Genomic DNA, 15,067 nt, shown 5'->3' on the forward strand with positions numbered 1-15,067 from the left:
TAGCCACAGTGCCATGGGCTTTAAACTTCTTGATGACACTGCGCATGGTAGACACAGGAACATTCTGGTCTTTGGAGATGGACTTGTAGCCTTGAGATTGCTCATGCTTCCTCACAATTTGGTTTCTCAAGTCCTCAGACAGTTCTTTGGTCTTTTTTCTTTTCTCCATGCTCAATGTGGCACACACAAGGACACAGGACAGAGGTTGAGTCAACTTTAATCCATGTCAACTGGCTGCAAGTGTGACTTAGTTATTGCCAACACCTGTTAGGTGCCACAGGTGCTGTTAATTACACAAATTAGAGAAGCATCACATGATTTTTCGAACAGTGCCAATACTTTTATCCACCCTCTTTTTTACGTTTGGTGAGGAATTATATCCAATTTGGCTTTAGGACAATTCTTTTTGTGTTTTTTCATTTAAGACAAATTAAATGAAGATAATAATACCAAAGAATTTGTGTTTGCAATCATTTTCAGGAAGAAACTGAGTATTATCTGACAGAATTGCAGGGGTGTCAATACTTTTGGCCACAACTGTATGATATCAATTTGTGAAATGAAATCATATCACACAATCAATAATAGTGTGTCACTGGGCTTGAAGAGGTTTAGAGCCATTGTCCCTTTGCTCCTGTTTTTTTACATTACATTTATAACTATGGACACAAAGATTAGCCCCTTAGCTAATCACACTCACATAGCTAAGTACTAGCTGAAAATGAAAGATCTTAGCCCCTGTGTACTAAACTGTGTATTCTCCGCAGGATTTCTACATGACTGTATCTGAAAAAAAAATCAATAAAATCCTGCAGAATAACAAGCAAAGTGGTGACATAGACTGAAAAAACAAACTGAAGACTAAGGCCGGGATCACTCTACAGTGTGATAGTGTGTGATGCGAGAAACTCGCACGAGTCTCTCGTATCAACACCCGGCCGGCACTCAGGACCCGAGCTGCGGCTGCATAGTCGCCGGGTGTTGATGCGAGAGACTCATGTGGGTTTCTCGCATCACACACTGTAGTGTGATCTCGGCCTAAGGCTGGATTCACATGAGTGTATAACATACAATGCGAGAGCATCAGATGCGATATGCTAATGACACTTGGCCGAGTGGCGTGCTACTGTGCTCCGATTCTCTCCCATGACAGAATCGCAGCACAGGTGTGGAGGAGAAGGAGAAAGTAATTTTTCCATTTCCTCCATGGTCTGACTTGGCGTATATCGGACTTCAGTTGATTGACTTCTGAGAACAGGCCAATATCTCACACGCATCCATAGACTTGTATGGGTGAATGTGATTAGATTATCATTGCCAATCGCGTTATGCTGTGATTGTTCTCTCATGCCGATTAATCATAGATCTATACTGCCCCATAGTATAACACTGGGCCAAGTGCTTTCCGATAAAGTATCAGACAGCACTCGGTTGTGGTATATGCTCATGTGACTCTGTCCTAAGTTTGGTGTTTAAATCAGAGAAACTCAGCATTAAGCCACATGCACACGTCCAGTATTTAGTCAGTATTTTACCTGAGTAATTGTCAGCCAAAACCAGGAGTGGGTGATAAATTTAGAAGTTGTGATATGTTTCTATTATATTTTTCCTCTGATTGTTCCACTCCTGGTTTTGTCTCACAAATACTGAGGTAAAATACTGACCAAATACTGAATGTGTGAAAGTGGCCTTAGGTGTAGACGATTGTATATCTGGTGGTAAATTGTAAATTAGCTTTCATCTACAAGGTAGTTATTCTTCCTATATGACTTACATATGAAATGATTCACTTCTATTTGAAATTCTGAAGAAAAGCACAATTCTATATTTGATAAAACCAATGCTGAAAATGATCTAAGTCAGACAGATACTCCATTCACAGTGTATACGACTTCTGTAGATCTATAGACTTTGTATCAAACTGGAAATGATCGGTAATCCACTAATGGGGGATGATGAATGTTTTGGATGGGCTGAAGTGCATCCTTGAATTTGCTGAATAAAAGATAAGTTTTGCATTGCGAGTGCTCGTACCTCTTTGAACTTTGTTCTATAGACTTTAGCAGTGGTCTCACATGTACATTATCATTTTAATCATACAGGCTTTGTGATCTGTGGTGATCCAAGTGGTCAGACCCCCACTAATCAGATGCTATGGAAAAAGACCTTCAAGAAACTATTAACTGGAAAGTTAACTACAATGACATATTTATACTGTAGATCAATGGAATTGACAAAATCAGATATGAACAGAGACTAATAACCAAGTGGTTCCAGCCTTCAGAAAGCTGACTGGTGCTGACTAATCTGATTTTGAGAGCTGATCCATAGGATGGGCCATCAAAATATAAAAGTCATGGAAAATCCTTTCAAATCTACATGATATGGCCTAAGATATAACGATTAATGAGAGTCTGTCAGCACAAAATGACTGTTCAAACCAAGTACAGGCACTTGGTGAACCCTTGGCATGGCTGAAGAGTACATCGTACTTCCTGTCTATTTATTTTCCATTCATCTCCACCTTTCTCTACCACCTGTAAAGTGAGAGCTGTCAATCAAGGACAAGGAAGGTGAAAATAAGATAAAGTAAAATAGACCGGTCACATGGAGCGCAAGTGACGCAGTTCAGCTGGTATTAAAGGTCTTCATTTATTAGTTTCCACAACGCGTTTCAACGGAATGGCTCTGTCTTCCTCACGTGGCAGTTATACATAGAGTGGGATGGGGAAGGTATATAAAGGTGAATGTTATGAATGGGTCACCAAGGAGGAGAGCAGGTCCTGGCTAAGCCACAGAAAACCAGAGAGGTTGGTACCTAGGCGGATTGCAGACCCCTGATCCTATCCACACAACTAGCAGTAGCTGTGGAGCGTACCTACGATGATCCTAGATGCCTCGGCACAGCCGGAGATCTAACTAAGCCTAAAGCAGGAAAGGGGAAATCTAAACTGCCCCAGAGCAGACCCCAAAGGAATAGATAGCCCCCAAACATATATTGTCGGTGAGACAAGATGAAAAAACAAACACAGGCAGGAAAATGGACTGAGAAAACGATGGGGCCCACACTGACTAGACAGGACAGGAAAGGAAAGACACTGTCTGCAATCACGCAAAAAACCCTGCAAAAAGTACCTCAAATCTGATGCAAAAAACACTGAAGTCACACGACTTTGCCCCCCACTATATCAGCACTCTGGTATATTCTGAAAGCAGAGCAAAAAGAGACCAATCAACAGGGGATAAAACAAACTGGCACAAGCAGTAACATATGGGCGGTGATTCAGCACAGCCCCAGACGGAGCTGGCTGACCCGCACCAAGAAGAGATAGACAAAACCAGATCAAATGCAAACAGAATAGCAAATAAACCACTTAGCTGAACATGCAGGGACAGAGCTGGAGAAATCAGACCTCAGGAGGAACAGGGAGCAAATCACCAGCAGGGATAGAGGGAGTCGGCTGTCTTAAATCCCAATCTGAAACCCCAGATCTCCAATCATCATCATCATTATCAGGTGACAAGCCTCTGTCAATCAGATCAGCTCCATTACCTCCAGTAACCACCAGAGGGAGCCCAGAAAGAGAACTCGCAACCCCTCTGTCGATCTGACCAGCTCCACTACCTTCAGTAATAACCAGAGGGAGGCCAGAAAGCGAATTCACAACAGGTGAAGCAGCAAATGAAAATTAAGAAGCAATTAATCAGAACGCCCACATGATTAAAAATGCAAATTAAGACTGCACTAAAAAATAAAAAAATGGATGCAATATAAAACACATAAAAACTAAAACAAATCTAAAAGCGAATAAAAAACAAATAAAAACAATGTACATAAAAAATTGTCACAACGTCCATATATTACGTGACTTTCTCAATGGTGACGTTTAACCCCTCAGGGGCCAGTGTGCCCAGTTTAAAAATCCAGAAACTATCCCTTCTTATTAGACTATTGTACCGATCAGGCAAATCTTCTGGAATATGGTCAACGACAATAAGTTTTAAGAATTCCATATCTTTTGGTGCGCTAGAGAAAAATATTTAGAAAGACTATGTAACATGAACCCATTTCGGATGTTTTGACGGTGCTTATTGAGCCTTGCATGCATCGTCTGTATCGTCCGACCGATGTATTGCAAACCACAACCACACTCAATTAAATAAATAACATAGCTAGATTGGCAATTTACATGACAGTTGATTTTAAAACTGTACCGTTGTTTCATTGACGACCTTTTCATCATATGGACTGGGTCTGAACGGGAAGCACTTGATTTTGCCCAATCCCTGAATTCAAATTCCTGGGGACTCAAATTCACAGCTAATATATCCAATACAATGATTCAATTTTTGGATCTAATGGTGCACGTCGATCCATCTGGTCGTTTTTCAACTTCCACCCACTTTAAGAAGGTGGATGTAGACCGTTATCTCAGCTTTAGCAGTGGCCACCTCCCTAAGTGGATCTTAAACATCCCTTATGGGCAATATTGAAGGATTAGAAAGAACTGTACGGAGGACACCAATTATTTTTAAAGAGGCCGAGATTCTAAAAAATCGCTTTAGGAGAAAAGGCTAGCCAAAGAAGTTGGTTTGTGATGCCTTCACTAGCGCTAGAGCATTCACACAAAAGAAATGCATTGAGAAAATAAAGTATAAGGAGAATATGCCTGATAAATCCTCCGATCTAGTGAACTGGAGTTTTATCACTACTTTTAATCAATCCCACGTCACCATACGTAACCTTTTTAAAAAATACTGGTTTATCCCTATACTATCAGCACACATTCCCACACAACCCAGAACAATTTTTCGGAAAAATCGAACTCCTAGGAATCTTTTTGCCCCTAGCAACACAACTCCCAAGTCCTCATCTTCCTCTACAACCCGGATAAATTCCAATTTGGGTTGTTTTGCATGTACTGTAGGACCCCTAAGTGTTTGTGCTGCTTCTCTATTTTGAAAGGGGCACAAGAATTTAAATCTCGCACCACAGGCACCAGTTTTAAAATCAACTGTCATGTAAATTGCCAATCTTGCTATGCTATTTATTTAATTGAATGTGGTTGTGGCTTGCAATACATCGGTCAGACGATACAGACGATGCAGGCAAGGCTCAATAAGCACCGTCAAGACATCCGAAATGGGTTCATGTTACATAGTCTTTCTAAACATTTTTCTCTAGTGCACCAAAAGAATTGGAATTCATTAAAACTTATTGTCATTGACCATATTCCAGATGATTTGCCTGATCAGTACAATAGTCTAATAAGAAGGGAGAGTTTCTGGATTTTTAAACTGGGCACACTGGCCCCTGAGGGGTTAAACCTCACCACTGAGAAAGTCACGTAATATATGTACATAGTGATCATTTTTTATGTACATTGTTTTTATTTGTTTTTTATTCGCTTTTAGATTGATTTTAGTTTTTATGTGTTTTATATTGCATCCGTTTTTTTATTTTTTAGTGCAGTCTTAATTTGCATTTTTAATCATGTGGGCGTTCTGATTAATTGCTTCTTCATTTTCATTTGCTGCTTCACCTTAATATACCTTCCCCATCCCACTCTATGTATAACTGCCACCTGAGGAAGATGGAACCATTCCGTTGAAACGCGTTGTGGAAACTAATAAATGAAGTCTTTAATACCAGCTGAACTGCGTCACTTGCGCTCCATATGACCGGTCTGGTTTACTTTATCCTGTCTGATCCTCTCTTGAGGTACCTGGCCGGAGCTGCAGCAGACCATCCTCATTGTATCTACTCCCACCGCCAACCTGGCGCTCTCTTTGAAGCCGCCTACTTGATTCTGTCTACAAGGAAGGTGAAAATAGCTGAAAAACAAGTAGGTAGGAAGGTGCACTGAATTGTTTGGCCACACCAAGGGTGCACCCAGCTCCTGTGTTTGGTTCGAGCAGATGTTTTGGCTGGCAGGAACCCGTTGTTGTTATTTTGCTTCTATAAAATACAAGCAATGTGTAGTTTTCTTTTACTCTAGCGTTACGGATTTAGTTTAAGATTAGTGTACAGTGGAAGCTACATAATATTTTGGCTTATGTTATCGCCCTTGGTGGCAAAACATCTTGTACCTCTTGTGCAGATTTAAAAATTCAGAAAGCATTAGAGATGTAGAAAAGCACGTCATTTTTCAGAATGTGATCAATAGTCTAATAAATTATGAATACCTTTTATTTTTTCCTATGTGTCGTTATAGAAACATTCCTGGTTAAGAACAATTTAACCTTTAAGCTAATTTTAAAGATCAGCTTAGTAATGAATCTCGATGCCAGATCTTCCCCTAGAGCTCTTCAAAGTCATGAAATCCATAGAACAATACAAAAATACATAAAGATCTTCCTGGATCCATGTTGGGGTTCTCCAGCGCCTCTACTGTATATCAATATACATGTTCAGGTTACACTTACTAAATCGCTCCATACGAATAAGTACAATGAGAAGCTATGTTTTCAATGGAGTCCTCTAGGATGTGATGTTATTTGTCACGTGCTTATTAAATTCCATAAACCAGACTGGTAAAGACTGACATATGCAGACACCCACAATCCAACTTTTCTACCCAGAACTTTCAGATAAAATTGCATCCTATGACCTGACCAGTCCTTAAAGGCCTCGTCAGGAAATCGCTTTACTTGAATGACATTTTACTGCTGCAGCTAAACTGACAAATTCTCATGCGCTATCTTCAGGCCGATGATAAACTCCGTAAATTGGTTTCTATTTCTAAATAATATGATAAAATCCCAACAGATGTAATTACGTGACCAAAAATCCGTGAGCCCTGGTTCAGCCGCAATTATTTTTCTAGAAAGGAGATGAACATCTAATCCTGCCTAGGATGTACAGGCTTCTTCCTGCGATCAGACACATAAGATCCCAGACTGGCCGCTTTGCTCTATGAAAAATTTTAATAAGCATCTCTACAGCCAAAATGTCCCCGCTCGGTAAATGTTACTGCTAATAACTAAATGTGGTAATGTACATATGCAAATGGCAGCACCGATATTGGATCCAACACGCGGCTAGAAGCTACGTCCAAAAATGTAAGCGGGGGATGCAGAATTTCGGTAGCGTCAAGGGTATGTGAACGCGTTAAATATTTGCTGCAGACATTTCTGTATCATAAACGAGTCTCTTAGCAGAAAAACGTTGTGTAAAAAAAAAAACAAAAAAAAAAACAAAACACGTTTTTGACCCATTTTTTCCCTGCACATTAGTATGGGTGAAAAATGCAGCCAAAATACTGCAAAAAAATAAAAAATAACGTGCAAATATGAAAAGGCTTCAAATCTGCATAGAAAAAAAAATAACTTGTGCAAGAGATTTCAGAACTCTGTGCTGGGGCAGTAAAATGCTTTTTTTTTGTCATAAAGTATGACAAAATCCGGCAAAAATGGAATGATTCTTGTTTTTTAGTGACCCCACCACATGCTGCATTAAGGAATTACAACAATTTCTGTTCACTGCCTTTATAGAGAAGGTTTTAGGATCCTGCTGTTTTTGGAATTAAAAAAACACCTGCATTTATTTAATACAGTACTGCAATGCAGATTTCAAGTAAAAAACAAAACAATTCTGCTATGATTGCAGCTAGTTATGAAATGTGAGAACGACCTTACCTACTTCATACAAGAACCTTACTGTAACTTCATAGGTAACATCAGTAATAACTATGTAACAGTTACCGTCAGGCTTTGTATCCCTTTATTTTAAGCCATCCCTTTTTTTTTAATTTAATTTTAAATGAATATAAAATTGTTTTTTGTGAAAAACTGCGCTATTCTACAAGCCTCAGCAGGTGGCGCTGGTGTACAAGTCACACATTCCATTGCTGTTCTGGGATTTTACAAAACTTTAGGTTTTCCGCATTTGGATACATTGAGGTGAAGTCACTGATAAAGGGATTCTGAAAATGGTAGCTAAGTGTTCCGTCCTAAATAATGATCTCACATGCAGCTATTCTTTTGTATGATTGGGCCCATGCATACCATCGGGGTCATGGACTCATACATGGGGCAGTGGAGCAGAAGCTATGTATAGGTATGATGTCATTCCTTTCGGGTCTGCAGAAACTTTGCCAAGCAATGCATAAAAGAGAGCTTGGATCTATTTATTTCCCCTGACCTTGGCCTAAGCCACTTGTGGCTCTCCACACTCCACTGCATGTAATTTACTTGTCGTCAGAGAGGAACTATGAAGATATATCGCCGCTGTACATTTTCCCTAACCAAAGAAATGCTGTATATGTCCTCCTGACACCGAGACCTCATGGTTTAATTTATCTAGGAAATAATGAGAAAATATAATATAACACCGTCCTCTGTAGTTCATCAAATTATAAACCATTAACGTATAGCCCAGAATAGGTGGGAGGAAGTTAGGGGTGGCATTTATACAAAAGATCTTAAAGGAAACCTGAACAAAATGGAGCATTTCATTACAGAAATGTTCTAAAAATCACACTTAGTCCCCCTTCACAGGTCCATATAAAACCGGTACCAGAAAAAGTGGTATAGCTTCATCAGTGTTTTGGATCAGTGTGTGATCAGTGTACCACTAGTGTGCCATCAGTGCATCATCAGTGTGCCTCAGTGTGCCATCAGTGCATCATCAGTGCGTCATCAGTGCATCATCAGTGCGCCATCAGTATTGCTCAGTGTGCCATCAGTGTACTATCAGTGTGCCTTCAGCAGTGTGCCAGTGTTCCTTAGTGTGCCATCAGTGATTCATCAGTGTGTCATTAGTGTGCCATCAGTGCATCATGAGTGTACCACTAGTGTGCCATCAGTGCATCATCAGTGTGCCTCAGTGTACCATCAGTGCATCATCAGTGCGTCATCAGTGCATCATCAGTGCGCCATCAGTATTGCTCAGTGTGCCATCAGTGTACTATTAGTGTGCCTTCAGCAGTGTGCCAGTGTTCCTTAGTGTGCCATCAGTGATTCATCAGTGTGTCATTAGTGTACCATCAGTGTGCCATCAATGCGCCAACGGTGCCTCAGTGTGTCATCAGTGTACCACCAGTGTGGTATCAGTAAATCATCAGTACGCCAGTGTGCAATCAGTGTATCATGAATGTACCATCAGTGTACTTTCAGTGCACAGTGGTATCATCAGTGGTACCATCAGTGTGTCATCAATACTTCATCAGTGTACCATCAGTATGTCATTAGTGTGCCATCAGTGCTTCAGTGTACCATCAGTGTTATCATTGCACCATCATTGTGCCATCAATGCTCCAGTGTGTCCACAGTATGCCATCAGTGAGTCATCAGTGTTCCTCAGTGTGCAATCAGTGTATCATGAATGTACCATCAGTGTACTTTCAGTGCACAGTGGTATCATCAGTGGTACCATCAGTGTGTCATCAATGCTTCATCAGTGTACCATCAGTATGTCATTAGTGTGCCATAAGTGCTTCAGTGTACCATCAGTGTTATCACTGCGCCATCAATGCTCCAGTGTGTCCACAGTATGCCATCAGTGTGCCATCAGTGATTCATCAGTGTACCATTAGTGTGCCATAAGTGTAGCATCAGTGGACCATCAGTGCGCCATCAGTGTGAAATCAGTGTTCCTCAGTGTGCCATCAGTGTACCATGAGTGTACCATCAAGTGTGCCATCAGTGTACCATCAATGTGTTATCAGTGTACTATCACTGTGCCATCAGTGAGGTATCAGTATACCATCAGTGTGCCATCAGTGTGTCATCAATGCTTCAGTGTACCATCAGCATGTCATTAGTGTGCCATCAGTGTGTCAGTGTACCATTAGTGTTATCAGTGTACCATCGTTTTGCCAATGTGTCAGTGTGTCATCAGCATGTCATCAGCAAGCCATCAGTGCGATATCCGTGTGTCATCAGTATGCCATCAGTGTGTCATCAGTGAGCCATCAGTGAGTCAGCGTTACATCAGTGTGCCGTAAGTGCGCCAGTGTTCCATTAGTGCATCAGTGTACCATCAGTGTGCCATCAGTGCAGCAGTGTACCATCAGTGTGCCATCAGTGCGCCAGTGTGTCATCAGTGCGCCAGTGTGTCATCAGTGCGCCAGTGTGTCATCAGTGCACCAGTGTGTCATCAGTGCACCAGAGTGTCATCAATGTGTCATGAGTGTGTGTACCATGAGTGGGCCATCATTGTGCCATCATTATCCATCTGTACATTCTGTGGTTATATTTGAATTGCTGAAGTACAACAGCGGTTACTGTAAAAGGTTTGTCTTATTTTATGCTCAAAACTAAAACAGAACAGAACCTAGACAGACCCCATAATAACTAGAGATGAACGAATTTGGTCGGATTCGGTTCCGAATATGATCGTCAATGAATATTGCAATATTTGTCAAACACAGCTGAATATCATTAGAGTCAATGGAAGTAGAAATTACCGAATATGTTCGGAACCGATCATAAGACTTACATTTGGCACGAATATTGTTCGAATATGGCTCGAATATGTCAAAATCAGATTCGGGGCCAAAATCCAAACAAATTCGCTCATCTCTAATAATAACCAATTCTTCTGCTTGCGTTTAAATCAGTTGCGCAACACATCAGTTTCTGACATTTTTTTCATTAACAAATGGAACTGGGGATGAAATGTCAAAGTGCAAGTGTGACCTTAGTCTTAGAACCAAATTTTACACTTTATACACAGTATATTAACTAGAATAGTGAAACGGTCCATATTTTGCATTACTTATCTTCTAGTAATTCTAATTTACAGCTTGTATTATTGTCTAAACAGTTCATAGATTCTGCAAGTTTCAGGGTTGACGTCTTCTAGTGTTCCCTGCTGGCTCAGTGTCGGCACAGAACTTGCTCTGATGGATTAACATTCTGGAAAGAATTGTGGTTCCACCAGGCACTGCACGATATTTGTGTCTAGGCTATAAAATCTAATGTTTCGCTATATATTAAAATATTATTATATATCTGTAGGCAAAGTTGTTAAGATATGAGCATTTTTGTCTATGGGTTTGCTGACTGTTTCCCATATCAAGGAGTGACTACAGCTCCAGACTAGGGAAGTAGATTTACATGTAAAAAGAAGTTATGTGGTGCATAAAGCCAAAATACTATTTATAATCACAGTATATCACAAAAGTGAGTACACCCCTCACATTTTTGTAAACATTTTATTTTTTTTCATGATACAACACTGAAGATATGACACTTTGATGAAATGTACAGTAGTCAGTGTACAGCTTGTATAACAGTATAAATTTGGTGTGCCCTCTAAGTAACTCAACACACAGCCATTAATGTCTAAACTGCTTTCAACAAAAGTGAACACATCCCTAAGTGAAAATGGTCAAATTGTGTCCAATTAGCTATTTTCCCTCCCTGGTGTCATGTGACTCATTAATGTTACAAAGTACCATATAATAATGTGGAGCAGGAGTGTAAAATTTGGTGTTATTGCTCTCACACTCACATACTGGTCAAGTGAAGTTCAACATGGCACCTCATGGCAAAGAACTCTCTTAGGATCTGAAAAAATGATTTGTTGCTTTACTTAAAGATTGCCTAGGCTAAAAGAAGATCGTCTACACCCTGAAACTGAGCTGCAGCATGGTGGACAAGACCATACAGAGGTTTACCAAGACAGATTCCACTCAGAACTGGTCTCGCCTTGGTAAAAAAAAGAACTTGACTGCACGTGTTGAGCATCATATCCAGAGACTGTATTTTCACAATGGATGTATGAGTGTTGCCATCATTGCTGCAGAGAATAAAGGGGTGGAGGATCAGCTGGTCAGATCATACGTCACACACTACATCAAATTGGTCTACATGGCTGTCGTTCCAGATAGAGGCCTCTTCTAAAAATGATGCACAAGGAAGCCTGCAAACAATTTGCTGAAGACAAGCAGACTAAAGATATGGCTTACTACAATTATGTCCTGTGGTCTGTTGAGACCAAGATAAACTTATTTGGTTCAGATGGTGTCAAGCGTGTGGCACAGCAATCAGGTGAGGAGTACAAAGCCAAGTGTGTCTTACCTACTGTCAAGCATGGTGGTGGGAATGTCATGGTTTGGGGCAGCATGAGTGCTGCCAGCTGTGGGGAGCTACAGTTCTTGAGGGAACCATGAATGCCAACATGTACTGTGACATACTGGAGCAGACGATGATCTCTGTGTTTCCTCTGGTATCAAGTATATGCAGTATATAGAAAATCACTTTCTTAGATTATCCACTAAGAGAAAGTCTCATCATTTTTTATTAACAATGATGAATGAATGAATATAGATGTTAAAAACTAGTGCAGGAGAGGGAGGACTGGGAGCTTGCATCGCATCCAAATGAAAACCACTTTGGGCTGAGTTCATTGATCCACAGGTGGGTGCATGAATACGCTGGTGAGCACAGCAGATGTCCACCCTTCCGGCTCACTGACTGGTGTGTGATGTCCCCACGCGTTGAAACTCTACACTGCATATGTTGGAAAGGATTTGTGAGCAGAAGAGGGCAGTTTTTGACTACCAGCATCAACAAGGCCATCAATATTCAGTTGCAACTCCACACATACAACCTCAGGGGTGGACATGGATGTCAGACATTTGTACCATGCTCCAGAACTTTGAGGACTGCACCAAGATGGTGAGCAGCAATGACACCATAATTAACATCCCCATCCCACTTCTCAGCATTCTGCAAACCTCTCTGCTCACAATTAAAGATGATGCATTGCAGGCATAGCACGAGAACATGGAGCAAGGAGCCATACAGGGTGATTACACTCAGCCCAGCCTCATGTTGTCGCAAAATGGATTGGTAGACAATGAGGAGGAAGAGGAACAGAAGCTACTTTCTTGTGCTATAGACGGTACTAAAAGTACAGCTGTCTTATCGTCTGTTCACCGGGGATGGCCTGAGGACAGGGATGAGGAGGATAAGGATGAGAAGGAGGAGGACAGCATGGTCAGTCGTCCTATTCTTTATATTGTTCGCAAGCACTCATTCATACTCTCTGCATGAAATATTTTATTATACGTGCAAAAAACTCCATTTGATTGTTATTAATTCCATATATTGTTTGTAGGTACCTATTTATACCTTTTGCATGGAACCACTCATTCCTGCGCATCTATAAATTATTTTTGAGGTGTAAAAAAAAAAAAAAATTCTTTTTGATTCTAACTAACTTTATATTGTCCATAGGCACTCATTCACACCTTTCGCATGGAATCATTCATTTCTGCGCAGAAAATCCATTTTCCATTAGAAGATTACCTTGGAGTTATTTAATTACTTTTAGATATATCCATTTATATTATTGTACCTTTTTCTTTTTTTTTTTTTTCTCTCTTGGGAACTTCAATTCTGGAGTGATCTGTATCATTGCAAGGAACCGTTCACTTTTCCTTTCATGTGTTGCCACTTTTTGTAATTAATTGCAAGCTTTGTGATTGGTTTGTAACCTGTATATATTTTTCTATGCATATTGTTTTTATTTACCTATGACTAAGGGTGCCTTTATGCACCGGAAACGCGTCAGGTGTTTTTTGCATTTTAATATGGCATATTAGCCTAATAAAGTTTTTTTCATTTATGCCGGTGTGCTGAACGAACTTTTTCTTCTTGTTAAAAACTAGTGCTGATACATACCTTATACTGTCTGTCTAAACTGCTAAAAGTAATCTGAGATAAATGAAACATTGAAAGGAAACCATGTCATTTTGCTCTCTACTCATCCAATTGAGCGTGACCAGTACATCTGGAAATCCAATGTAATGTCACTGGGTAAATAATACTGCAGCAGGGACAACGGCTGATAAAATGCTGTCTACAGTACAATAACCTCAGGGAAAGGCTATTGTGCTCTACTCCATATTCTTGTAAGTAGATGTGGTTCATTCACGTGGTGATATCTTACCATTTATGTGCGATGTGATGAGATCTTCATCTGTAGAGTCTGTTTCGTTATCTTTTGTGCTTTCTCCTTGTTCAAGAAGTCTGTCTATCATGGCAATAATGCAGTTTAGACTCTTCCCTACGTTGGCCCACACCCTATCCTGAAAAGAACATAAGCATCACAAAAGATACACTAATCACAAGACTGCACACATAACCAAGAGATAGAAATACAGCAACATAACAGCAGATGCATGAAGCCAAAGCGATATCTTAAAGTAGGGTGCTGACTGAGGAATAATAGTGAGATGTTATGAAAGAATTGTACTGTGAAGCCCGCGAGCTACATTCATTTTATGAGCATTACAAATAAACCCCTTCAAGACCGCCAATATGTATATATACTGACCTGAGATATAAGAGAATATCATCCCCATAAAGGTGACAATCCAGCAGCTGTTGGCTGTCCACTATATCTGACAACTTGCTGTTTCACAAATCATCTGTGTTGGGACCGTCCATATCTGTTTAACCCCTTAGTTGCTGCTGTCAAAAGTGACTACATCAAATAAATGGTTAAAAGATTGTGGGGGGCTTGCATTTTAATCTAATTGATACACTGAGATCATGATTCTGTGATCCTGATGTTTGCCATAGCAGTTCATGGCCAAATAGCGGCCTTAGAGTCTCCCGGATATAGCGGTCAGTTCAGAAGTTAGCGACATTTAGGTGGTAAACAAACTTTTTCATTCCGGCTATACCACTTTGCATTAATTCCTGAAAATCACCTGAAGGGTTAATAAACTACCTGACAGCAGTTTTCAATATGTCAGGGGGTGCTGTTTATAAAATGGTATCACATTTGGGGTTTTCCAATATATAGGACCCCTAAAGTCACTTCAAACCTGGATAGGTCCCTCAAAAAAATAAATTTTGTAAATTTCCTTGAAAAAATGAAAAATTGCTGCTACAATTTTAAACCTCCTAAAAGGCTAACAAAATAAATGACAGTTTTAACAATGGTGCTGATGTAAAGCAGACATGTGGGAAATGTTATTTATTCATGTTTTTCTGTGGTATGACTATCTGGGTTAAAGGGATAATCATTCAAAGTTTGAAAACTGCAATTTTTTTTATGTTTTTGTCAAGTTTCTGATATTTTTATAAATAAATACAAAACATATCA

The 15,067-nt window shown here is 40.1% G+C and overlaps 1 protein-coding gene across 4 annotated transcripts in view; it reads right to left on the reverse strand.

The window, feature by feature from the left end:
* Positions 1-15,067, reverse strand: part of INPP4B (inositol polyphosphate-4-phosphatase type II B) — a 1,297,521-nt gene that overhangs the window by 143,711 nt on the left and 1,138,743 nt on the right. For all 4 annotated transcript variants that reach the window (XM_073549778.1, XM_073549777.1, XM_073549779.1 and 1 more), the window contains one exon: positions 13,904-14,042. In XM_073549778.1, the coding sequence (XP_073405879.1) occupies positions 13,904-14,042 (139 nt within the window). The remainder of the gene's footprint in view (positions 1-13,903; positions 14,043-15,067) is intronic.

Source organism: Dendrobates tinctorius, unplaced genomic scaffold (genome assembly GCF_039654945.1).
Source record: "Dendrobates tinctorius isolate UK_male_01 unplaced genomic scaffold, ASM3965494v1 ptg000161l, whole genome shotgun sequence".
In the NCBI taxonomy this organism is placed as follows: domain Eukaryota; kingdom Metazoa; phylum Chordata; class Amphibia; order Anura; family Dendrobatidae; genus Dendrobates; species Dendrobates tinctorius.